The sequence below is a fragment of the Dermacentor albipictus genome, chromosome 2 (assembly GCF_038994185.2).
Source record: "Dermacentor albipictus isolate Rhodes 1998 colony chromosome 2, USDA_Dalb.pri_finalv2, whole genome shotgun sequence".
NCBI classification, from domain to species: Eukaryota; Metazoa; Arthropoda; class Arachnida; order Ixodida; family Ixodidae; genus Dermacentor; species Dermacentor albipictus.
Genome location: NC_091822.1, coordinates 203,569,051 through 203,594,733, shown reverse-complemented (window position 1 = coordinate 203,594,733; position 25,683 = coordinate 203,569,051). Strand labels below are relative to the sequence as shown.

At 52.6% G+C, this 25,683-nt stretch overlaps 1 protein-coding gene across 5 annotated transcripts in view; it reads left to right on the top strand.

The window, feature by feature from the left end:
- LOC135897326 (uncharacterized) overlaps positions 1–25,683 on the top strand; it is a 334,910-nt gene that overhangs the window by 237,460 nt on the left and 71,767 nt on the right. For all 5 annotated transcript variants that reach the window (XM_065425932.1, XM_065425935.1, XM_065425936.1 and 2 more), the window contains 3 exons: positions 561–683; positions 15,219–15,299; positions 15,376–15,459. In XM_065425932.1, the coding sequence (XP_065282004.1) occupies positions 561–683; positions 15,219–15,299; positions 15,376–15,459 (288 nt within the window). The remainder of the gene's footprint in view (positions 1–560; positions 684–15,218; positions 15,300–15,375; positions 15,460–25,683) is intronic.

Below are 25,683 nucleotides of genomic sequence, written 5' to 3'. Positions count from 1 at the left end.
ACACTCCCAGAGTTCTACTAGAACACATAAATACCCAAGAAAGCGGATGCGAAAACGGCGCGGCGGTAGCTCAATTGGTAGAGCATCGCACGCGAAATGCGAAGGTTGTGGGTTCAGTTCCCACTTAAGGCAAGTTGTTTTTTCATCCGCTTTAATTTTCATTAATTTATCGTTTCTTTATTTCATTTATTAAGCACAAGTAATTTCCCCTATGTTGTCCTTGGTGTTAGTGTTTGTTGGCTTTTCATGACATGACTAATAAAAATCGGGCCCCTCGGTTAACCCCCTTTCTTCTCGTTTATATATATATATGCGTGCGTGTGGAGGGTCATTCATTTTAGTGTTGTGGGCTGCGTATCTTGCCAAGTTCAACTTAGGTCAGCCAAATTTTAAATCAATGCGCAGGACGACAATTGAGAGCGCCCTGTGCACCTGATATTCTTTCTCCTATTCTCGTTGTGCGCACTATGATTTCCTTGTGAATTGGGCCATACTAATCGAGACTTCTCCAAGCGGCGTGCCGCGGCGATGCACTCAGCCGCGCGCCTGGCGGCTTGCAGAAACGTGGCGTCCCCGGAACCGGACATGACGGCCTCTTCGTGGTGCGTGCTGACGCTTCCCGGCTGCGTGGCGGCGCTGCTGCTGGCCTACTTCTACCTCTCCTGGGTGCACGTGCTGCCCTAGTGAGTGTTGTACGCAGTGCGGGCAGCTGAGTCGCCAGCGCGTTCGCACAATTGATGGGAAGTGTATCGGGTGTCTCACGTGCATGTCAATGTCATCGACGCTAGCAAAGGCGACAACCAACTCGAGTAAAATACACAGATCGTTCTCATAACACCGAGATGCAGTGCGATAGTACATGTGTCAAAGTGAAATGGCACAGATGGCGAAAGGCCTTGGAAATATGAATAATAGGCAATTTCTTATTTTTCTAAACTTTATGCAACTGGTAACGGGAAGCCAGTTAGCGTACGTCACAATGAGAGGACGGCGTTACAAATAAATATGTGAACTACTAGACCTAACTTCCGCTGTTGTAAATGATGGCATCGTTACGCATTTGATGAGCAGAGTCGTACTTAGTCCTATTCGGCTTGCTTATTGCCACTTCGCGCGAAACGGTCCCCTTTCAACTGAAACCTTTGAAATGTCACGCACCTTAGAAAATACACAAAAAAAGAGAAACTGCGTCAAAAACAGCCTTTGGAGAATTGCTTCTATTGGACTTTCTGTCAAACAGTGTGGCTGTTAGATTCTAACCAGACCAGAGCAATTTCAATGCTGGAGATGCATATTCGCAAATTCGTAAGCCACAGCGAATTAATTTTGCACTGAAAATAGGTTTGCGGTCTGCAGATGTCGCCAGAAAGTGTTAAACTATCGCACGACTCTTCTCGATAAATAAAATAAAAATAACAATTACTTGGGGCAATTAATTGCGCTGCTGCCGATATCGTTATGCCGTCAGAGAAGTTGAGCTGCATTGCTCGTGGCAATAAGTTATTTATGCACTTTGTGTGGAGGCATCTTGGCAAGATGCCCCCATCAGCACTGCTTCTCGTTGAAAATATATCTGTGCATTGTCACTGCACTAAAATAATGCACAGGTGATGACCGGCAGCACACTTTGCAACCATCAATACCCATGGCTAGCCCATCTGCGGTTTAGGAGGACAGACCCGTACGATGGTCTGAAATTAAATTTATAGGAATCACTTTGTTTACTGAATAAGTGGTTTCGGGCGGCCGCGCACGGCGGAGCTGTGACAAGCCACAGCGCGCCGGCGATGTGGCCAGCATAGGAGAACGTCGTCGTGCGTTTAAGTACACCGACTGTGGCCTGAGGGTATACTGCCCTCACGGTAAGTGAAGATTCACGGAAACAAAGTTCTGGGGTATACTCCGCGCCGTACAGAACACTAAGCGCGTATGCGTGCCGCTAGCGCCTTGACCAGGTCTATACGTGCTACCATCAGCCGTTTGATGTGCGCCGCAGGCGTACGTTCTTCCCCCCAGCCTTGCTCACTCTTGCACCGCATCTGCCAATCTTCACTTCCCTACGTCCATCCAGCACCAATATATCTGCACCGTAAGGAGGGTTCGTCCCTTAATTACTCACAGCAGCCGCCTCTTTCCCATCCTTCCACGTGGCTGTTCTGCGCTCCACAAATGCATAGTCCTCTGCCAAAAGCAGGAACACTGCGCAGCTGTCACTGACTTGCAGGGCGCTTATCGTACATACTATGAAGCACAGTGGTTCCAGTCTGTGATAACACGTCAGCATGAATCCACCGAAAACGGCAAATATTCCCGGATCGTCCTTCGGCCGTGGCGTCGTACGTAGCGTGGCGTACGGCGTTGCGTGTGCGTTCGCTTCAGGCTTTTTACTTCTTCCACCTGGCCAAAACAACAGTTGGGAGAGTGCGTTCTAGATAGCACAGCGGAACAAAACATGGGCGCTAACGTGATCCTGCACACACGACGCCTTTGCCACCGTACGAGACCTACGGGGCTGCACACGCATAAGCACATACCACCATAACAAAACCGTCATTGTGTCCCGACGACATGGCCACCACAGCGAAAAATATTCACCAACGATTGCGATACTCATGGTGCCAAAAAACATGCTCTCGCCAAAAATAAAACAACTTTTAGCGGCTCTTATCTTTGGCCAGCGTATGTTTTTTGGCACCAGTATGTTTATTTGCCAGAAGAGTTTTCATCGAACAATAGATTATATTGCGATACTCCCTAAGGCGAAATTTGAGCGCAGCTTTATACGTGTTTTCATTTCGCGGTATATTAGATGGCGCGGACAATCTGTCTCCTGCCGCACAATGCAAACGGAGCGAAGTGTGGCGCGGCTGCCTCGCTAATCGGGAGATCGTGAGAGGCAAGTGCGTGGGTGACGCTTGGACGCGATTCACAGCAGCCGCCACAGACAGACCTCCGCTCATGCAGTGCTTCCTTTCTATCAATGAACGCGCTCACCGCACGCCATCGGTGAACGAACGACGGCGCGCTATTTTGGCGCCAGCTCGTAGCGGTCGTTGCCGCAGAGCCCTTCTTGCGCGGAAGTACGCTTGTCTTCCCGTGCTTTCGCCATGCCCCCTTCTTCCGCTTTCCATCTCGTGGTTTCGCTGCACCCTGCTGCTGCGCTTCCCTCATCGTGCTCTCTTCGCTGTCGCCGTCTTTCATCCCCAGCTGCGCTCTTTCATCCTTCGCTCTGCTCGTTTGCTCTCTTACGCCGAGGGACGACGCCGACGCAAAACGCAGTAATGGGCCCCTAAGAGCTGCGCTTTAGCTTGCTACGTGACTTCCTCCACAATTTTCTCCTAGCGCACGGAATGGGCAGGGCCTTTCAGTTTTTTTCCTTCCTCCATGATAAAGCAGAATTTCCATCGCCTGTAGGCAGCCACGATGTTTTTGCTGTCATGATGGTGATGGTGAAGGGACAGCGGGAACGGCGCGCACGGCAGTGGGCGACAGCGTGTTTGCGGTTGTCAGTCGCCTGCGATGGCTCGTTCTGAAACCACTGAAGTCTTCTCTAAATGCCGGTGTCCTCTTAATGCGATCACATTTCAGATCACAGAAATATACCACGCAGATAATTTTGCGATCACCCTCCGGCATTGTCTGCTTCAAGGTAGTTGCAGCGTCGTCTACTTCACTGCAGTCGCAAGGTAGTGCAGTTGGCCAAGCTTTTCTCCGCGAAATCTCCAAACTATACATTTCTTTAGGGCCGGAGCCACTCTATGAAAGATACTAGACGACATCTAGTAAGCTATACTTTGTTTCTATAAAGGACGAGTATAGTATACTTTTTTAAGAAAGACGAGTATCACGTTTGTGCCACGCTCTACCGCCAATCATTGTTCGCCATTTTTACCCTGCTTTGTAAACTTGACAGCCGTGTGAATTCAGCGTACCATGGATGATAGATAGGAACACAAAGTCATTTTGTAGGTTTGGCAATCTGCACGGCAGTCGCAGGAAAAGCTCTAGCTTCTGACACACTCGGTCACATGACTAATTAGTGTGCCTGTGCAGTGTCAACGACATAGAAGGATTACATTTTATATCGCGTGGGCTGCAAGAGACAGGCGCGTAATTATTGTCTACCTCGCAGTCAATAGACGACACACAACAATTTACGTGCCCATTTACGACATTGCTGAAGGGGACACGATGAACGGCTGACCTTGCTTCTCGTGTGGCAGAGTGTCAGCATCGCACAATTCTAGCAGTTCAAGCGACCACATATTGCACGAAAGAAAGAAAGAAAGAAATCAAGCGAGGCTTTGATGGGTGCTCAGCCCTGTTTCTGCGCACGCGATAGTCACATGCTACTTTCTATTTTTGCGCTCACGACTACTCGAATGCGGCTGATTCATGTGCACAAAAGAATGGCACGATAACCGTCAAGATCCCTGCAGTGTTTATTTTCCATAACGGAACAATCGCTGCGCAAGTTACAAAGTCGACACACGAACGCTTTCTGCATGCTTACCTTTTTTCGTACAGTTTCGAGTACGGGCCGACTTCTGTGGGCTTTCCCGTCGGAGAGTGCAACCTAGCTGACACAAGCTAAAAACGCCCAAAGGTTTTTATCGCAGGCTCGCAGCGCGGCAGGGCGAGACGTGCACTATCGCGTAGTTCACGACAACAAAGTGAATACCCACCCGAGCAGTCTTGCTGGGCGCGAAATAGTTTCCTTTTAAGGTCACTGTCTTATAACGCCGTTTCTCAGGCCGCTCAGGAACTTGTGTGCACGCTGCCGAATGCACTCCACACAAACTTCTCCACACAAACTCGCATGAGCAGCTTCCTCGTTCGCTGGTTGTCGATGCAGCCAACGACGGCACAGTGCCGCTCGGACGAACAACTTTTGTACGTCCATTCGTTTGATGTGTTCGGCGATGAAGGGATACGATGCCGGTTCAGCTTGGACAGTGACGGCATTTTTTTTTTGAAGAACTGCTGCGGGAGGAACGTACATGTTGCCAAAAGTGATTGTCGCATTGCAGTCCTTTGCAGCAGGAAATTTTCTCGTCTTGCAAGGCGGGTCTCCATGACTTTACGGCGTCCCGCATTGTGCCCCGCGTGGCCTTTTCCTGCGAAAAAGAAGCGGATTGGCCAGTTCACAATGCTTTTCGTTATACGCGCAGTCCACTGCAGCCTCTGAACGCTGTAGAAGCAGCGGGCGTGGGATTTCTTTTTTTTTCTTTCTGTGCGTCTTAAGACCGCCAGCATCAGGTTTTCTTGAGAGCATTAAAGTTTCTAACCGTTAATGCAACGATGGGAACGAAGCGTTGTTGGTATTATTCTCCAGGAGCAACGCGCGTCCGCACTCATATATGGGCTAGTACGAGCGCATATGTCCGCTGTGTATAGCACAGAAGATGGTTTCTTTTTTTGTGTTTTTTTTGTGCTCCCGGATTCCACTGTATACTATAGTGACGTCTCCGAGAGCAACGTAGCCGAGACGCTTTACATAGCGTCTGAGCGCCACGCACCTGCTGATGGATATGCGCTATGGCATGCGTACGTACTAACCGTAATAGCGCGTGCCACATACTACTACTTAGTACTAAACTACGTACTAAGCTATAGAGACGTACCAAGCTGAAGAAAGGTGAAGGATAAATTGAAATGAAACCTTCTCCCCCACTATTCAACAGCAAAATGCTCACTGTATACACGCTAGCGCAAGTTATCGTTACAGAATACAATCAACGAAGCTATGTTCTGCGTCATTGCATTAACGCTCAGAAATTTACTACCCGGTGCGGGCGGCCTTTCAGACATACGCTTCAACAGCTAATGCCCCCCTTGCACGCGTCTTAGGAGAACTCCAGTGAGCTTGCTCGAAAAGTCGGGGCCACGCCGCGCACGCCAGACAGGACAAGCATAGTGGACACCCTCTGTGTCCTCCATTTTGACAAACTACGAGTTAACCAGCTTGCCTTTACGGGGAAATCTCACGAAGCAAAAGAATGCTACAACGCGGCAATAACGTACTTGCCGCTGCACTGGCACTGTGATGCACACTGCGCCACATCCGTGGCTCAAACTTCTCCCGTAGAAGCTCGGCAGTGAAGAGAATGGTGATTCAGTGGAAGTTAAACTTGCGTCGGATCGGTTGATCGCCGATTAACAAACTACGAATAAAAACGGTTTTTAGATACGCACTAGCTCTGCAGGCTTACAATAGTCATAAGAATACACAGCTCGAGGAGAATCGGCAGCCATTTTGACAAACTACGAGTCCACTAGCTTGCTTCAGGGTGGTAGTAGCACCAGCATACTCAGTTGAGAAATTTTTACACACAGGAGACAGGCGGATGGTTTCCTTTTGTCCCTGCAGGAATAAGTCAGTCGGCAGCAAACGTTACCGTAGGATATACTTGATCGCGTGCTTGCCATGCCTTTCCCTAGTGAGCTGCTCGGCGCTAAGCAGGGCCAAATTAAAAGCCTGAAGTAGCTTTTTAAAGCACATGGGAAATTTACCCTTCGTTAAACGGTTTCGTGCAAGTGGCCCTCAAGCGTATCCATTATTTCTAAAGGAATCGTCGGAGTCGCTAAGACAAATTTGCTGTTAATCGTGGATGCAGCTACAGGTCATGCTGCGCGCCTTTAGATCCTGTACCTTTCTTGAAATGTATCAAGTAGGGCTCAATTATCAAATTAAACATTTTTGTTGGTATATTTTCTGGTCGAGTGCTCTCTTCAGTGCCTAGTTCCCAAAAACGTCTTTCTCCTTCAACCATGTTGTTGCGTCGCTCGGTTATGTCTCTAACCCGTCTCCATATATGGTAGCGTGGCGGAGGCTTCGGGTTGAATAAATAGGATACTCTGAAGTTGGGAAATAGGAAATAACAGGTTTACTGGCACTTGAACAAAACTGATTTGCATCGTTGAATAGGAAAACAAAAAAAGTCAGGAGTTTAGCAACGAGCGTCTGGATGAGCCTCGTTTCCACGGCCCAGAGAGAGAGAAGTGGTGCTTGAAGGGAAAGGTTGACGCTGTTTTCTGCAGCCTTTGCGGGAGCACGGCTCAGCGTCAACAAGGGTTATAGTGGGAGCAAAGGAGATAGGAGAGTAGGGGATTAAAGTTTCGCCATGGCAGCGGCTGAGCAGTCCTGCAGGAAGGGCCTAGTGGGTCCGGCAGGCATGGTAATCTGGTGAAAGGCCGGGGGGCGGTGATCCAACAGGAGCCAGTTGGTTGGAGCAGATCGAGTAGCTTGGAGTGGTTTGGATAGCCGTGAGGCTACCCGTCTTTGCAGAAAATCCTAGAGTCTCGCCGAGAGCCCCGACGAGTCGTGGTACTCGACGACACTTAAAAGGGCTGGTACCTCGTTGCGACCAGGGAAGAGGATGTCTTCCTGCCATACAGAATGAAGCCCCAGGCGTCGGAGCTCCTGCAGGAGGTGGCCGCACTGTTGCAGGTAAGCAGGGCAGGCCAGCAGGAAGTGTTCCACGGTCTCGGGCTTCCCACAGGAGGCGCAGGCTGGGGATGCGATAAGGCCATGCCGGTAGCGGCGAGCACCCGTCCAACAGCAGCCTATCCTCAGTCGCAGAAAGAGGGAGGTCTCTCTGCGCGCAAAGCCGCGCTGTGGAAGTTGTCGTGGGGGGCTGCCCAAGGCGCTTGTCCGGATGGCAGCCCATCAGATGGCGTCGATGCCTGTGACTTGTGAAATCACGCACCATGCAGTGGTGGGCACGCTTTGCCAGTGCATCAGCTTCCTCGTTGCCCGGTATCCCTAGTGGGCTGGAAGCCAGTGCAGGGACACTAAGCAGCCCGCCTCCTGGAGCGCCATCAGCCTTGTTCAAAGCATGGTGACCTCAAGGCTGGCCCTTTCTGGCCTCTGCAGGCTGAAAAGTGCCGCCTTGGAGTCGCAGTAGATGGTCACTGGGGTCGCTAGCAGCTCCTCCGGGAGTAAGTCCACAGCCAGGTGGAGGCCTGCTACCTCTGCCGCTGTTGACGTCGCATGGTCGGGGAGGCGACACTGCCTGCTCTTCGGAAAGGCGGGCACCACGCAGGCCGCAGTCGACAAGCCAGAGCCCGGCATCACGGAGCCGTCAACGTAGATCTGCAGGTGTCCTCCGTGGTCCTCATGCAGGAGGGAGGCAGCCGTCTGCTGAAAGGCACAAGTCGGGGAGCACCATTTGGAAACGCCGGGCAGCTCTGTGGTGATGGGAATGGGTGGTCTCTGGGACGGAGGCAGCAGTGCGTTGTTCGCTGGAGGCCTCCCAATCACCTCCTCGTACAGGCCACAGAGTCTGCCCATCTGTGAATGGGGCCGCGAATGGTGAATCTGTGAATGGGACAGCAGGGCACTGCCGTCTGCGCCATGGTGGAGGCGGTCAGCATGGCGTAGGCCCTCTTGCAGGAGGAGGAGTGACAGGGGCCATGCTCCTGCCTCGGCCAAGGTTGCAGCGACCTGGGAGTTGCGGGGAGCGCCCAGGCAGAGCCTAATTGCGGCCCGATGCTGCAGCTCTAGCTTCTTGAGACGGGCAGGTGGTAGTGCTACAAGTTGGAGGGCGTACCGCAGGCGTGAGGTGGCTGCTGCATCGTACAGCCGCAGAGCCCACCCAGTGGTACAGCCCTGTCCTCGGGCAAGAAGCTGGGAGGCTGCTTGCAGACCCGGAGGACCTGCAGATGCAGGGTCTTGACACCAGGCAGCCGGAACAGCCGGTGATCAATGCGCAGCCCCACGTACGTCACTGCCGTGCTCCAGGTTTATTGGGCGCCTTCCAGGTGCAGCCGGGCAGCTGTGCGGCGGGCGGTTTCTCTTGGGTGGAGCAGCGTGGCCTCCGTCTTCCTTGCCGAGACGGCAAGGCCTATCCTGCTCAGGTAAGCAGCGGCGGTGTAGAGGGCTCTTTGCAGGGCCGAGCGCGCGCTGCGGTGGCTGTGTGGTGGACTTCGCACCCATAGGGCGTTGTCGTCCGCATAAATGGAGGCATTCACGGGGTAGCTGGGGTCGATCGGCAGAGCAGCAGGAAGCCGGGCCAGGGTCAGGTTGAACAGAAAGGGGCTCACCACTGACCCTTGTGGGACGCCCGCTGCCACCGGCCGAGGGCAGCTCCTCGATCGGCCCACTCGTATCCTGAGGGTGCGTTCCTCCAGTAACGACGAGATGAAACGCCGCAGGTTCCCGTTGATACCAAGTAGGTCCAGGGCCTGCTGAACGACTGGATGGGGCAGGCCATCGAAGGCCCCCTTGATGTCGATAAGCACCAGGAGCACGGTCACTGCAGGCCTTGGCCTCTTCCAGCGTGGAGACCACATCCGCGATTGCGTCCGCGGTGCATCAGCGCCGCCGGAACCCCGTCTGCTCGTCGGCCAGGAAGCCACGGGCACGGGCCACCCAGTCCAGTCGGACCAGAGGAATGGCCTCCATCACCTTGAAAGTGGCGTAGGTGAGGGAGACAGGCCGGTAGGAGCTCACGTGTCCAGCCAGCTTTCTGGCTTTCAGGATGGGGGGCACGATGGCTGTGCGCCATCACTTTGGCACCTGCCTGACCGCCAGATATCGTTGTAGAAGTCGAGCAGGCGCTGCTGCTCGCTGGCGGCCAGGTTGCCGAGCATTTGGGTCGTCACTCCGTCAGCTCCTGGTGCGCTGCGGCGCTCCCCCCTCTTCAGGGCCACTTGGAGCTCGTGCAGCGTCAGCGGGTCCTGGCAGATAGCCGTAACCTGGCTCGATGTCCACCCCAGGTGGTGGTTGTGCAGGCAGCTAGGCAGGCTGACGGAAGGCTGTCCTACCGACAGGATGGCTGCAGTGCGTGGTACAGCCGGCGCGAACTGGTCGGCGAGGAGCTCCGCAAGGGCCTCTTCGTTGATGCCCCGCGTGATGGCCGCGGCGAGGACAGGTTGTAGGCTTGCTTTCCTGCCGGTGAGGGATTTGAACAATGCCCGAGCCAGAGGTCGCCTGGACCTGTCCTCGATGGCAGAGCGGAGGCCCCTCCAGCTCTGGCTCCTCCTGCGCCGGGCCTGGAGTCTGCAGCGCATCCGCGCGTCTGTACTCGGTCAAATGCTCTGCCTTGCCCGTCCTGATTGTTCTGCGCTCCATACGGCGCCTGGAGGCGTGGAGGTGGAGCAGGTGAAGGTCCGGAAGGGGTATCTGGTTGAGCAGAGCACTGAATGGCAGCCTGAGCACAATCCGCGTTGGCGTTCAGGAAGTCATAGCCATTGTCCAACTTGCTGCAGTGCTTCCGGAACAGGGACCAGTCTGTGACGTGGTAAGTTCTTGACCTAGGCCTTCTCCCAGACCCGAGGCTGTTCACGATAAAGAAGTGGTCAGGCCCCCCTGTGTCTGGAGCTGTGGCCCATGAGTAGCAGCACTGCTCGGTGGTGAGGGAGAGGTCGATGGCCGTGCGAGTTCCGCGGTGGACCTAGGTGGGCTCCCCGTAGTTCAAGATCAGCAGGCCAGCTCGGCTGATGGCGTGTGGGAGGCACTTGCCTCGGCGGGTGCAGCTGTGGCTTCCCCAGTCCGTGTGGTGTGCGTTGAAGTCACTGCACAGGACTGCATGACCACTGAGGCGGACAGCCAGCTGGACGAGGCTGGAGGGATCCGACGGCTTTGCTGGACGGATGGAGACGCTGGCCGCAGCCGTGTCCTTGCTGTCAAGGCGTACCGTGACGGTGCATGACTCCAAGGGGCCACCCGCGATGTCAGCAACAGGTAGAACAGCATGCGCCAGGGTGCTGCGGACTTAGATTGCCGTGCGTGGCTTCCCTCGCTTGTGGGCTCCATCTAGGCAGGGTGCCGCAGTGCAACAGCGTGTGGCGCAGGTGGTGGCGCCCGAGTAGCCCGTGTAGCCGGGGAGCCCTAGGTTCTCGGCCGAGGCGTATACCTCCTGCTGTGCGAGTACGTCGGAGTCGCACTGCAGGACGTACTCACACAGCTCGCCGTGCCATCGCCGCATCGAGTTTACATTCCACTGGAGCAGCCTGCGGCGGCGGCGGTGGGACCTCGATGGGTTGCTAGCGATGCTGGTGTTGGGCGGATAGCACGCCTCCCGTCTGGAGACAGAGCGCTCGGAGTCGGCTATCAGCAGGCAGCATCTCTCTGATGGCCTTCAGTGTCAGCTGCAGGCTCGCGATCAGCTGGTCGTGGGGGTCTGGGCAGGCCTGCGGTGGTGGTGTGGCTTGTGCCTCGGTGGTTGTGGTGGCGGCTTCAGATGGTCCGGCTCGGAGGGTCCGTGGGGCTGCTTTGGGTGGCTGGCCAGGAGGGAGCATCGCCGACTGGTACATTCGTGAGTGGCCGGTTCAGGCCTGTGCGTAAGCGACTTGTGTAGCGGTCTGCGCCTGCTGTGCCTCTTCCCGCACAGAGGCCCGGACGGCACGACAAGAGAGGTGAGTAGGGGTGGTCGCCATGATGGTTGCCACCCTGCGTTCTTCCTGCCACTTGGGGCAGGCAGGAGTATTAGCAGGGTGATTGCCACCACAATTATTCCAGTGGGCGGCATTCGGGCAGCTTTCTCCTTGCTCATGCGACCTCCCACACTGCAGGCAGCTGGTAGGTCTGTCGCAGGATGCAGCCACGTGCCCATAGCGGCCACATTGCTGGCACTGCAGTGGACGCTGTCTTCCAGGCCTCACCCGAAACTGGAGCTTGTATATGGAAACGTGCTCGGGAGGGACCGGGCTGCTAAATCAGAGCGCCGCCTTGTTGCTGGAGCGGGTCGTAGACAGGATAGGCACACTGAACTCGATCGCTCCAGCCAGCTCTGCGTCGGTAGACTCACCATCAATGCCGTGTATAAAGCCCGTGCTGTTTCCACGGGCAGCTGGTGGACGAGCAGCAACGGGAATAGGGGGGCTTCGGAGCTCGGTGGTGGCGAGCAGCTCCTCCAAGCAGGCCAGCGAGGTAGCGTCCGCGGCCACGATGTTTCTTTATGTATTAACACGGACCGTGGGCACACCTGGTAGCGCAGAGAGCACGGCGGCAATCGCAAGGCGGGATCCTCGCTCGAAGGCCCCTCTCGGGACAGAAGGGCGGAACAGGGCCGTCCCGACCACCGCTGGTTTAACTGGTACGGTGACTTGTTGTAGAGCCCTGGCGCGACGCTGGGCGTTCCTAGAGAGGACCGTGGTGAACGCCTCTTCTGGTTCACCGCTCTCGGGTGCCGGGGAGAGCGTGATCTGGGGGCTGGTGGGAGCATCCTTCAGTGGCGCTGGTTGCTGCGGAGAAGCCGCTGGGCCCGAGATGGTAGCAGTCGCTGGAGGCTACCTGGAGTTGTCCGTCGCTTCCCCTTACCCTTCATCTTTTTCCTTTTCAAGGTAAGGCACTTTGTCGGAGGAGGTGGCGGATCCTTGAGGAAGGCAGCTGCGCTCTGTGGCTTGCCGCTTTGCAGCAGGCGTCTTTCTGAGGGCAGCCAGTATTGGAGGTTTCTGGGGGACCTCCGAGAGTGCCTTGGCCCCCGTGGTAGACTTAACAGGAGTGTCTCCAAGTGAATCCGTTGCCTGGGCAATCACAGCATCTCCGGGGGTGCAGTCCCTGTCAGGAATGGCAGGATCCGGCACTGCGGTCCTGGTTGCAGGTGCGGTCGAAGCGGCAGCACGGTCCTCAGCTGTGGGGCAAGGAGGGACAGGCGCTGACTTCTTGCTCTCTGGGAGAGCAGTGAAACCCTTCAACTGCTCTGGAGTGTCACCCTCGTCATCGCTGTCGCGGCCGCGTTTCCGAGAGGAAGACGAATCCCATCTTCCTCATCTGAGCTCACGGGGAGTTCCACGGAAGTCGGTTAGGGAGAAGGAGCAGGCCAAGCCGACAGGGGAAGTGAAGAGGACGAAACTTGCAAGAGGGCTGGGGTGGGAGGCTCCGGCTGGCTAACAGCACCACTGGGAGTGACAGGGGTGTTGCAGGGTGGCGCGACAGCCTCTGCCGCGGCGCGCTTGGCGAGCTATTTGTCCATGATTTCTGCGGACCTCGCCTCTGCGGCTTCGCGTTGCCGAAGACAAAGGCAGTACGCGGACTAGGTTAGCGGTACGTCGATGCTTGCAGCACTCGACGTTCGTCGGTGGCAAGCGCGAGGATCGCGCTTGCTCCGAGATTGCTCCGAGTGCGCTTGCACTACCCACATGTTTAGTTCGGCAAAGTCTGCCATAGTCATCGCCAGCCTGGTTACGCCCACTGCAGGGCAAAGGCCTCTGCCATACTTCTCCAACTATCCCGGTCATGTACTAATTGTGGCCATGTCCCTGCAAACTTCTTAATCTCATCCGCACACCTAACTTTCTGCCACCCCCTGCTACGCTTCCCTTCCCTTCCCTTGGAATTCAGTCCGTAACCCTTAATGACCATCGGTTATCTTTCCTCCTCATTACGTGTCTTGCCCACTTCTTTTTATGATTTCAACTAAGATGTCAGTAACTCGCCTTTATTCCCTCACCAAATCTGCTCTTATTCCTTAACGTTACAGTCGTCATTCTTCTTTCCATAGCTCGTTGCGTCGTCCTCAATTTAAGTAGAACCCCCTTCCTAAGCCTCCAGGTTTCTGCCCCGTACGTGAGTACTGGTAAGACACAGCTGTTATACACTTTTTTTCTTGAGGGATAGTGGAAACCTGCTGTTGATGATCTGAAAATGCCTGCCAAACGCACCTCAGTCCATTCTTATTCTTCTGATTATTTCAGTCTCATGATACGGATCCACGGTCACTACCTGCCCTAAGCAGATCTGTTCCCTTACCACTTCCAGTGTCTCGGCACCTATTGTAAATTGCTGTTCCCTTCCGAGAGTGTTAAACATTACTTTAGTTTTCTGCAGATTAATTTTTAGATACACCCTTCTGCTTTGCCTTTCCAAGTCAGTGAGTATGCATTGCTATTGCTCCTCTGTATTACTAAGCAAGGCAATATCATCAGCGAATCGCAAGTTACCAAGGTACTCTCCATTAGCTCTTATCCCCAATTATTTCTAATCCAGGTCTCTGAATACCTCCTGTAAACACGCTGTGAAGAGCATTGGAGAGATCGTATGTCCCTGCCTGACGCCTTAGTCCGCCATAGAGCGTTATAATTTGTGCGCGCACGCACACACACACAAAAAAGCACGCGGCACCAACACACGCGCCTCGCAGCTTTCACTCGCACCAGTGTGGCGCGCGTGGAAGCGCAATACACGCAAATGACACGCACGTGGTGAGCGGCACCGTCACACACGCAGGCTGTGATTCGAACACGCGCACAAACGCGACACCGGCGAATGTCGATACAATCCACCGTACACGAGAGGTAGCGTACAAGTGATGAGCCACTGGCACAACTCCGGCGCACGTGGTGGTCGTGAACAACCAGCCATACACGCGCAAAGCCGCGCACGTGGGGATAGGAGATACCTCACTCGCCAAAGTCCGGCGTATAGCGCAAGAAATAATCCAAAAGTACATACGCAAAAGCGTGGGAGAAGTGGCGAGGAATACGAGCCATGCGCATTAGTACGGCAGGCGACCACCTCGACCGACCGACCCGGATCCACCGAGAGCATCTTGTTTTCTCTCTCCGCACCGTCATTATAACACCTCTGTTCAAACCGTCCCCCGTGGCAGTAGCCTAGTCTCACACAGGTCACAACCTACTAGGACGACAGCCAATGAAGAAACACAAACAACACTGTCGCAGACGGAATATCGGACCGCCGACCCCACCGAGTTCCAGTGGGTGCAAAGGCGGAGAGAGGGTCTGCTAGTGGGAGTGGGAGATATCTTTTACTCCCAACTGGTCTTCCCCGCTGCTTCTCAGCATAGGGCAGGCATCAGTTCATGGTGGCTTTCCTTCACGAAACGTCCATGAGTCGGGAAATGTCCATGAGTTCCGGGAAACGTCCCCTCGTCCTTCACGTCGTCTTGGCCTCCCCGAGAGCGGCAACTCTTTCTTCCCTTTGTGACGCTTCTTTTCTGTCAAGGGGAGATCGTTACGGGAAAATTAGCAGCTCCCAGCATTGCGTGGAAACAGTCCTCCGACTCCCAGCATGGCCCTTGCATTCTATTCTTGGGCGTGACAAACAGCATGTTGTCTACTGCAGCCATAACAATGCTGGCTTGTACCCTGCATTTAGTCATGCGCCATTTTACAGCGCTGCTGCGCGCTTCCTGCCGCTGAAAAAACACACTTGCTCAAAGAGAAAGCAGCCACTTGGGTCACTTGCGGACTTATTCGTGACGTGTTTGTGATGCTTGAGCTAACTGAAAATGATTGTTTTATTTTCGCAGTGAGCCAGACGAAACCAACATCGAGCACTCAGCTGCAGTGCAAAATGCATTCGCCAAGTTGAAAGCGCTCGGCACGCCATCGTGAGTGCATATATACGCATGTGTAGAACCTGAGGCGTGACCAAAAACAAAGTCGAGATTTTCTTCTTTTTCGCAGATTGGCGGGCGCTCTTATCGTGCACGGGGCAGTGCTGGCCCTCGTGATGTGCGTGCCGGCTGGGTACATAGGAATCGACATCAGGCAAGATGGCACCGCTTGTTGTACTGGCCTGCGCTGAGAGCATGCCGCGAGCTTCTCGTGCAAGTTTTCGCGACATGCAGACTTCAAAGATGCGTAGCCTTTTGATCACTACATGTAGTCATCGAAAGGCTAAGCATCTTCGAAGCCTGCGCCTCTTACATTCGTTGACACACGCTTGGCGCTCCTACGTGCGGTCTGGGCAGCGCCCGTCGTCTCAGTCTGAGCCTGCGCGCTCCAGACGCGAAGGGATTCGGAACTTCCGTGCTCCCCAAACTTCTAGTCAAGCCTGCGCTCCAAAATCAGTTCGAGCATTTCTTGCGCGTTTGCACGCAATTAACCACGCGTGTAGCCCAGGAGCCATGAATGTTTTTCTCATTTTAAGTCTTGCAAGCGAGCTGCATTACTTGTTGCCAGCAAAGCTGAGAAAACGTCGTCGTGGCAAGTCTGTAGAGGCTCGGGTGCCACTTGTTTGTTTGTATGCGCAGCACAACGGGGGCATTCAAATGGGATGCACGCTTCGAGTTGCTCAAGACCGAAGCCTTTCTTATGAGCAGTGCTCGCACCAGAGCCGTTGTGGTGAATCCACAGGAATGTTAATGGTCTCGGCAGTAGGCTTGCATGCAGCACGAGATTGACGAGGACGGGGGAAGCGCGAGTGCTCCCGTTCCGAGCACTAAGAGTTGCACCAAATGCCGCAAAAAGTATGTAGACTGCGCAAACGGTCGTGTTCCGCTATCCTCAGGTCGACTTTACGTTGGGCAGATGCAGTAGTGTGGCAACGAGCACGAAAACTAGGAGGAAAACTGCAGATGGACACTTGGCGATTCACTGTCATGCTTGCGGGTGGGCACATACTATATTTTGGTAACTATCTTATTGTTTATCGTGATCCAGAGCAATTGTCGATTGATAGTGGGGGTCACGGAAATGCAGATTGGTGATTTAGTTTGTGTCAGCGCACGGCCTATATACTTCACTTACAGAAAAGGAATTTACATATCTCGAAGGTGCGCAAAACAGTAACGGTTAATGGTGTATAGCACATAACACATTGAAGCGTAACATTTGTTTCTGCATTTTTTCCCTCTGCATACACCGGGTGCTTTTTTGAAGTCTACCAAAAATTCTTGAAAATAGATCGAGAGCTAAAAAAGAACACGTGATATATTTTAGAAAGCGGATTATCGGGAACGGCGTATGTTGTAAAACAGGTTATGTGTACTAAACTTAGGTTTATTAGGTAATAATTTATTAGTATATTTAATTATCACAGTTATGTGGCAACTGACAATGCAAAGTTTATATCTGCTGATGAGATGATTGCACATCAGTTTTCAAATAGCACTAAAGGTCCTCTTCATAGGCTCTGCAGTACGAAAAAGTTCCTCACCTTATCACTGGGCAATTTCAACTGGGCGCCTATGAAGCGCAGGTGTACACTAAAGGTCTTCTGCCCGATCTGCGCCTCGCAAGCAGGAGGAGAGTATATGCGAGTTAACGCGGTAACCCGCGGATAGGCGCTACGTAGCGCCGCCCATTGAATGTACACATTCGGACACGTCTAGATAAAATGGTGCGCGGCGACTCCTTATTTAGCGGTAATGCCTTTGCAAAGCTGTCCGCAGTACCTAATATTGACACTTGGGCTTGTTTATCTTTTTCGGGTGAGCGCTTTTCACAGTCTAACAACTATTATCGCTCAGCGTGGGAAGCGCCTGCACATATCGGAAGTTTCTGAAATGTTATGGATGGTTCTATCCGCTGTCGGTTGTCACCGAACCTTGTGTAATCTGACTGTACATGTGCGCCACGCGGACTTATTTATTTATTATGCGAAGCATATTAACGTAGGTTTCGGGCCTTTGCGCGACGCCCGGCGGTGGCCACCATTGACCCTGAAGTGGGGTCACGTGACATGACGTCACGTGATGACGTCACACGGGATGCAGATGGGGCCTCATATCGCGCCGTCGGTCGCCTCCCGGCGGTGGCCACCATTGACCTTCAAGTGACCTTCAAGTAGGTCACGTGACATGACGTCACGTGATGAGGTCACACCGGCTGCAGATGGGGCCTCATATCGCGCCGTCGGTCGCCTCCCGGCGGTGGCCACCATTGACCCTGAAGTGAGATCACATGATGTGACGTCACGTGATGACGTCACACCGGCTGCAGATGGGGCCTCATATCGCGCCGTCGGACGTCGCCCGGCGGAGGCCTCCACGCTTCGGTTCGCGCCGTCGCGCGCGACGCGGCGGCGGCGCCACCATCGCTGCATCACGTGATATGTGACGTCACGCCAGGGATGAAGCGGCGCGCGCCCGCCGTCGCGTCAGTCTCTGTGCCCGCAACCGCGCCAGCGTCATTGCGCCGGGCGTGTATGTGGTCAAGATGCCTCCAAACGCTAAGGATACGCTAAGGTTAAGCCTCAAATTTTTTATTTATTTATTTATTTATTTAGTTGTACAGCCCAATACAGGGCTATAGCAGGAGTGGGAACATTATACATTACTATACATTACACATTAAAACACACTTATACACAAAAAGATGAATGATCAAAAAGAAGCGCTTTAAATGTTAGCGAAGGGCTTACCAGTGGTAGTTATAAAATCTTTTAGCGATAGTGAACGAATGTCACCAGCTAGATAACTCCAACTCTATATTGTAGGTGGAAACCAAGTCAACCACAATGGCAGCCTCAGCGTCCTCCATCGTGCTGCCACAGCCCAGGGAGCCACCGACCTTCTGTGGATCATCATTTAAAGACCCGAATAACTGGCTGGAAACATATGAAAAGGTGGCTGCATTCAACAACTGGAACTCCGACGACAAGCTCTGGCATGTGCACTTCACTTTAGAAGACGCCGCCAGGACGCGGTTTGAGAACCGATAATCGAACCTGATTCCGCAACGGCTTCCTGCGGACGTTCACGAGCATCCTGCGCAAAGAGCAAGCCCAAGCTGTTCTGGCAACCCGCATGCAGCTGCCGGACGAGACACCGCCATCTTTACAGAGGAAATGACTCGCCTCTTCCGACACGCTGATCCAGACATGTCGGAAGGGCAAAAAGATCGCTTCCTGATGCGCGGTTTCATCATCATCATCAGCCTGGTTACGCCCACTGCAGGGCAAAGGCCTCTCCCATATTTCTCCAACAACCCCGGTCATGTACTAATTGTGGCCATGCTGTCCCTGCAAACTTCTTAATCTCATCCGCCCACCTAACTTTCTGCCGCCCCCTGCTACACTTCCCTTCCCTTGGGATCCAGTCCGTAACCCTTAATGACCATCGGTTATCTTCCCTCCTCATTACATGCCCTGCCCATGCCCATTTCTTTTTCTTGATTTCAACTAAGATGTCATTAACTCGTGTTTGCTTCCTCACCCAATCTGCTCTTTTCTTATCCCTTAACGTTACACCTATCATTCTTCTTTCCATAGCTCGTTGCGTTGTCCTCACTTTGAGTAGAACTCTTTTCGTAAGCCTCCAGGTTTCTGCCCCGTAGGTGAGTACTGGTAAGACACAGCTATTATATACTTTTCTCTTGAGGGATAATGGCAACCTGCTGTTCATGATCTGAGAATGCCTGCCAAACGCAGCCCAGCCCATTCTTATCCTTCTGAGTATTTCCGTCTCATGATCCGGATCCGCCGTTAGTACCTGCCCCAAGTAGGTGTATTCCCTTACGACGTCCAGTGCCTCGCTACCTATTGTAAATTGCTGTTCTCTTCCGAGACTGTTAAACATTACTTTAGTTTTCTGCAGATTAATTTTTAGACCCACTCTTCTGCTTTGCCTCTCCAGGTCAGTGAGCATGCATTGCAATTGGTCCCCCGAGTTACTAAGCAAGGCAATATCATCAGCGAATGGCAAGTTACTAAGGTATTCTCCATTAACTCTTATCCCGAATTCTTCCCAATCCAGGTCTCTGAATACCTCCTGTAAACATATGCTGTGAATAGCATTGGAGAGATCGTATCTCCCTGTCTGACGCCTTTCTTTATTGGGATTTTGTTGCTTGCTTTATGAAGGACTACGGTGGCTGTGGAGCCGCTATAGATATCTTTCAGTATTTTTACATACGGCTCCTCTACACCCTGATTCCGCAATGCCTCCATGACTGCTGAGGTTTCGACTGAATCAAACGCTTTCTCGTAATCAATGAAAGCTATATATAAGGGTTGGTTATATTCCGCACATTTCTCTATCACCTGATTGATAGTGTGAATATGATCTATTGTTGAGTAGCCTTTACGGAATCCTGCCTGGTCCTTTGCTTGACAGCAGTCTAAGGTGTTCCTGATTCTATTTGCGATTACCTTAGTAAATAGTTTCTAGGCAACGGACAGTAAGCTGATTGGTCTATAGTTTTTCAAGCCTTTGGCGTCTCCTTTCTAATGAATTAGGATTATGTTAGCGTCCTTCCAAGATTCCGGTACGCTCGAGGTCATGAGGCATTGCGTATACAGGGTGGCCAGTTTCTCTAGAATGTTACCTGATCCTCCCCAGCTGCCTTCCCCCTTTGCATATCTCCCAAGGCTTTCTTTACTTCTTCCGGCGTTACCTTTGGGATTTCGAATTCCTCTAGACTATTTTCCCTTCCATTATCGTCGCGGGTGCCACTGGTACTGTATAAATCTCTATAGAACTCCTCAGCCACTTGAACTATCTCATCCATATTAGTAACGATATTGCCGGCTTTGTCTCTTAACGCATACATCTGATTCTTGCCAATTCCTAGTTTCTTCTTCACTGTTTTTAGGTTTCCTCCGTTCCTGAGAGCATGTTCAATTCTATCCATATTGTACTTCCTTATGTCAGCTGTCTTACGCTTGTTGATTAACTTCGAAAGTTCTGCCAGTTCTATTCTAGCTGTAGGGTTAGAGGCTTTCATACATTGGCGTTTCTTGATCAGATCTTTCGTCTCCTGCGATAGTTTGCTGGTATCCTGCCTAATGGAGTTACCACCGACTTCCATTGCACACTCCTTAATGATGCCCACAAGATTGTCATTCATTGTTTCAACACTAAGGTCCTCTTCCTGAGTTAAAGCCGAATACCTGTTCTGTAGCTTGATCTGGAATTCTTCTATTTTCCCTCTTACCGCTAACTCATTAATCGGCTTCTTATGTACTAGTTTCTTCCGTTCCTTCCTCAGGTCTAGGCTAATTCGAGTTCTTACCATCCTGTGGTCACTGCAGCGCACTTTGCTGAGCACGTCCACATCTTTTATGACGCCAGGGTTAGCGCAGAGTATGAGGTCTATTTCATTTCTAGTCTCGCCGTTCGGGCTCCTCCACGTCCACTTTCGGCTATCCCGCTTGCGGAAGAAGGCATTCATTATCCTCATATTATTCTGTTCCGCAAACTCTACTAATAACTCTCCCCTGCTATTCCTAGCGCCTATGCCATATTCCCCCACTGCCTTGTCTCCAGCCTGCTTCTTGCCTACCTTGGCATTAAAGTCGCCCATTAGTATAGTGTATTTAGTTTTCACTCTACCCATCGCCGATTCCACGTCTTCATTGAAGCTTTAGACTTCCTGGTCATCATGACTGGATGTAGGGGCGTAGACCTGTACAATCTTCATTTTGTACCTCTTATTAAGTTTCACAACAAGACCTGCCACCCTCTCGTTAATGCTATAGAATTCCTGTATGTTACCAGCTATATTCTTATTAATCAGGAATCCGACGCCTAGTTCTCTTCTCTCCGCTAAGCCCCGGTAGCACAGGACGTGCCCGCTTTTTAGCACTGTATATGCTTCTTTTGGCCTCCTAACTTCGCTGAGCCCTATTATATCCCATTTACTGCCTCTAATTCCTCCAATAGCACTGCTAGACTCGCTTCACTAGATAACGTTCTAGCGTTAAATGTTGCCAGGTTCATATTCCATTGCGGTTTCAAGCAGGAGCTTTTCGCCGGATTGATACAACTAGGTCACAACTACTGAGAGGACGCTCGATATGCGGAGTAGGATATATAACCGCTGATCGCTCGCCGCAAACTACACCGACGCTCAAGCACTCGGCAGCGACGACCTCCGGAAGATCATCAGACCAGTCGTTCACGAGGAACTGCAGAAGCTCTTTCGGAGGTCACTGCCTCAAGTGGCCTCAATCACCGACATCGTCAAAGAAGAGGTTCAGCGATCGCTTGGCGTTCCCTAGGTGCAACCACAGTCACCGCAGCCACAGCCAGAAGTGACCTACGACTCCGTCGCCCCCCGTCAAGGTCCCCCTCCGCGACCGCATTTTGTAACGCCGCAATTCCGTCGTCTATCACCGCCGCTGCCGCGAGCACGCCCACCTGTCTTCCAGCGCAACTACGCGAGGAAGATGGACATTTGGCGAGCCTCCGACCACCGCACGCTCTCTTATCTCTGTAGAGAAGCCGACCATATGTCCTGCCGATGCCCGTACCGTGACTTGAGACTTAGAGGGTACGCCGTCAACACCACGTGACATTACCGACTACCTCGCCAACACTGAGTGGAGTTCTCCACGACCGTTCGCCGTCACCAGGCCGCTACCTGTCGCCGCAACGCTGACCATACACCGGCCGATCCCCAGGCCACTCTGCGTGCCCATATCCGGAAAAATAAAGGAACCAATCGATGGAGGTGCGGTTGCTGTTCGTCAAACTGACGAAGATCCTCCACCTCCGACGAAGACGCTGAAAATCCTGTGTCTACGACAGATCAACGAGACGCCGCCATAACGACGAAGTCCGGAAGCAAAGAATACGCCGACAAAAGACAACCTGACGACGCAACGTACCAGACACAGGTAAACGCGACGCAGCCGTTATCCGACGCCAAGACGTAAGTGTAACGCAAGACAAAGAACCACCGACGTTGACGTGCTTCTCGACGGCCACGCAGTCACCACCTTAGTGGACAAAGGAGCCGATTACTCCGTCGTGAGTGGACCCATCGCCGCCCAGTTGAAGAAGAGACTTCATGGGAAGGCCCTCAAATTCCGACCGCTGAAGGGCACCTCATTACGCCGACTGTAATCTGCACGGCAAGAATTGCCGTTCATGACCGGACTTACCCAGCCACCTTCGTTATCCACCAACGGTGTTCACGAGATTTCATTCTCGGCATGGACTTCATGAACCAACACGGCGGAGTCGTCGATCAGAAGTCGAAGTCGATAACGCTGTCGGAAGATCAAGCGATACCGCTGGAGAGCTCTAGTAGTCACCACACCTTGAGTGCGCTCGAAGAACAACTAAGCATCCCGCCTCGCTCCAGCAGTGCTATTTTCGTCGGCACCGAAACATTCGCCGAAGTAGAAGGCGTCATCGAGGGCGACCAACGTCTACTGCTAGACCGTGAAATTTGCGTCGCAAGAGGGATCGCTCGAAAGCGGAAGTGATGCAACCAACTTCAGCCAGGAGTTCAACCACATCAACACCGGTACAACAACCGCATACATCGAGGAAATTGTGGAAACCAGCAATGCGCTTGACCTCTCGGATTCTGCCGCATTTACCCCGAAGGGCATAGTTCCCGAACCAGACTTAGATATATATCCAAGTCTCCCCACGAGTAAGCAGCAAGAGCTCAGAACTTTTCTCCGACGATACAGAGACTGCTTTTCGACGTCATCCAGGATTCGACAAACACCAGTCACAAAGCATCGCATAGTAACCGAAGAGTGTGCTCGAATAATCCGCCAGAGCAATTACCGAGTTTCAACGCGAGAGCGTAATGCCACTGGGCAACAAGTAGACGAAATGCTGTGCGACGACATAATACAGCAGTCGAAAAGCCAATGGGCATTTCTTGTTGTCTTGGTGAAAAAGAAGGACGGAGCCTTATGTTTCTGCGTCGATTATTGTCGACTGAACAAGATTACTAAGAAGGACGTATATCCCCTCCCACGGAGAGACGACGCATTGGATAGACTCTGCAACGCTAAATACTTCTTGTCGATGGATCTTAAGCCTGGCTACTGCCAAATAGAAGTCGACGAGAGAGATCGCGAAAAGACGGCCTTCATCATGCCAGACGGCGTCTACGAGTTCATGGTCATGCCATTCGGACTGTGTTCTGCGCCTGCAATGCACCAGCACGTCATGGACATGGCATTAGCACGATTGAAGTGGCAGACCTCTCTTGTTTACTTGGATGAAGTCGTCGTCATCGCCGGAAATTTAGACCAACACCTTAGGCTGCTTCTGACAGTACTAGAGGCCATCTAGTCATCAGGGCTCACTCTGAAGCCGGAAAAGTGTCACTTCGTTTACGATGATCTTCTGTTCCTGGACCACGTCACCAGCAAATTTGGAGTCCGTCCCGACCCGCAGAAGACAGCTGCCATCTCAATGTTCCAGCAGCCTATCCACAAGAAGGCAGTGTGTAGATTATTCACAGTGTAGATTAGGCACTTTGTCAATGGCTTTTCACGCATCACTGAGCCGCTGAGACATCAAACTAAATATTATGTCGAGTTCAAGTGCGAAACGCCGCAGGTCTACGCATTGCGAGAACTGAAAAGACTCATGCAGTCGCCGCCGGTATTTGCGCACTTCGACTAGCATGCCGGTACTGAAATCCACACTGAGGCCAATAGCCTAGGCATCGGTGCCGTCCTAGTCCACGGGAAAGACGGACTTGAACGGGTGATAGCTTACGCTAGCCGGTCCCTGTCAAAAGTGGAAGGCAATTATTCTTCGACTGAAAAGGAATGCCTTTCCAGCATTTGGGCTACAGCGAAATTCCGCCCTTACCTATTTGGCAGGGCGTTCAAAGTCGTCACTGCCCATCACGCGCTTTGTTGGCTAGCTAACATCAAGAACCCTTCAGGACGCTTTGCGCGTTAGCACCTCATGCTGCACGAATACGACATCACTGTAATCTACAAGTCCAGACGGAAACACTGATGCCGATTGCATATCACGCGCCCCCATTGACCCGCCGCCGCAAGATTACGACGCATTCCTTGGAATAATAAGCGCGGAACACTTCTCTAAGCAGCAACGAGTGGACCCGGAGCTCAGAAGCCTCGTCCAGTATTTGTATGGGAGCACCGGCGTTGTCCCTAGGGCATTTAAACAAGGATTGTCTTCGTTCTCGCTTCAAAACAACCTACTCGTAAAGAAGAACTTCTCACCAGTCCGCGCCATCTACCTTCTTGTTCCCTCGGGGCTATGTCCAGAAGTACTGCACGCCCTAGAGGACGATCCGACCGCTCGGCACTTCGGATTCTTCTGGACGCTATCGAGGATACAGGAAAGGTATTACTGACCGTGCCTGACCGCCGTTTTCGCCCGTTACGTCGAGACATGCCGAGAGCTTTCAGCGACGCAAGACACCACCGACAAGGCCAGCGCGATTATTACCGGCGCCGTCACAATAGGTGGATTGTGGCTTCACAGTGACTTACAGCCGTCGTTCTCGAGCGACCTTTCAGAGCCGCAAAGCAGCTTTGCTCGGGACCCAGGTTACCTGGTCCGCTATTTTGTAGCGATACCTTATGCCTTATTATATGCTATTCTTATCATCCACCACACACGGCCGCCTGATCGCGTTGATAATGTGGGCAGACCGTCGCTCTGACCAGTGGCCAAGCGCGAAAAGCCTGAAAAGGCATAGAATCGGAAAAGGCATCGCTACAAAATACCGGCCCTGGAATCGTGCCAGGCTTCCGCTACACTTTCGGGAAGAGTCAAGCAGTGGGACAATAGCTCTCCATGGCGCACGAGGTAGGGGACGCCAACTTGTCTGGACCTGCTGCCCCTCGGCAACGTGGTGGATGCACTTCTGCGCACCTTAATTAGGTGCGATGGCGATTCGATGTGGTCTGTTGAACTCGAAGGATGCCAGGAAAAGGTGCCATATCTAACAGCTCTTCCTCGTCCCGGAAGTTCGGAATGGCTGTTGAACGTAATTCGCTGGCCATGAGGAACACTGATAGAACATGTAGGGTCATGGTGACGAGCCTCGTGTGACAAAATTCGAGATCTTTGGCCCTGGAGAACGTACGTAAAACGAAGGAAACAACATAGCGCTGCACCACGTGCAAGCGCAGGCTCTTCACCCCTGACTCGCCAGGCTATTACGAGGTCAAAATGAACCCTGATCTTTTCTTTCCCCAATTTTGACAAAGCAGTCCCAACCACCTTTCTAAACTTCTATCCATATCTCCTCGAATACTGACAAGGCCAGAGTGATATCGTCGTTGCAAACGAAAGGTGTGAAGGTTAAACA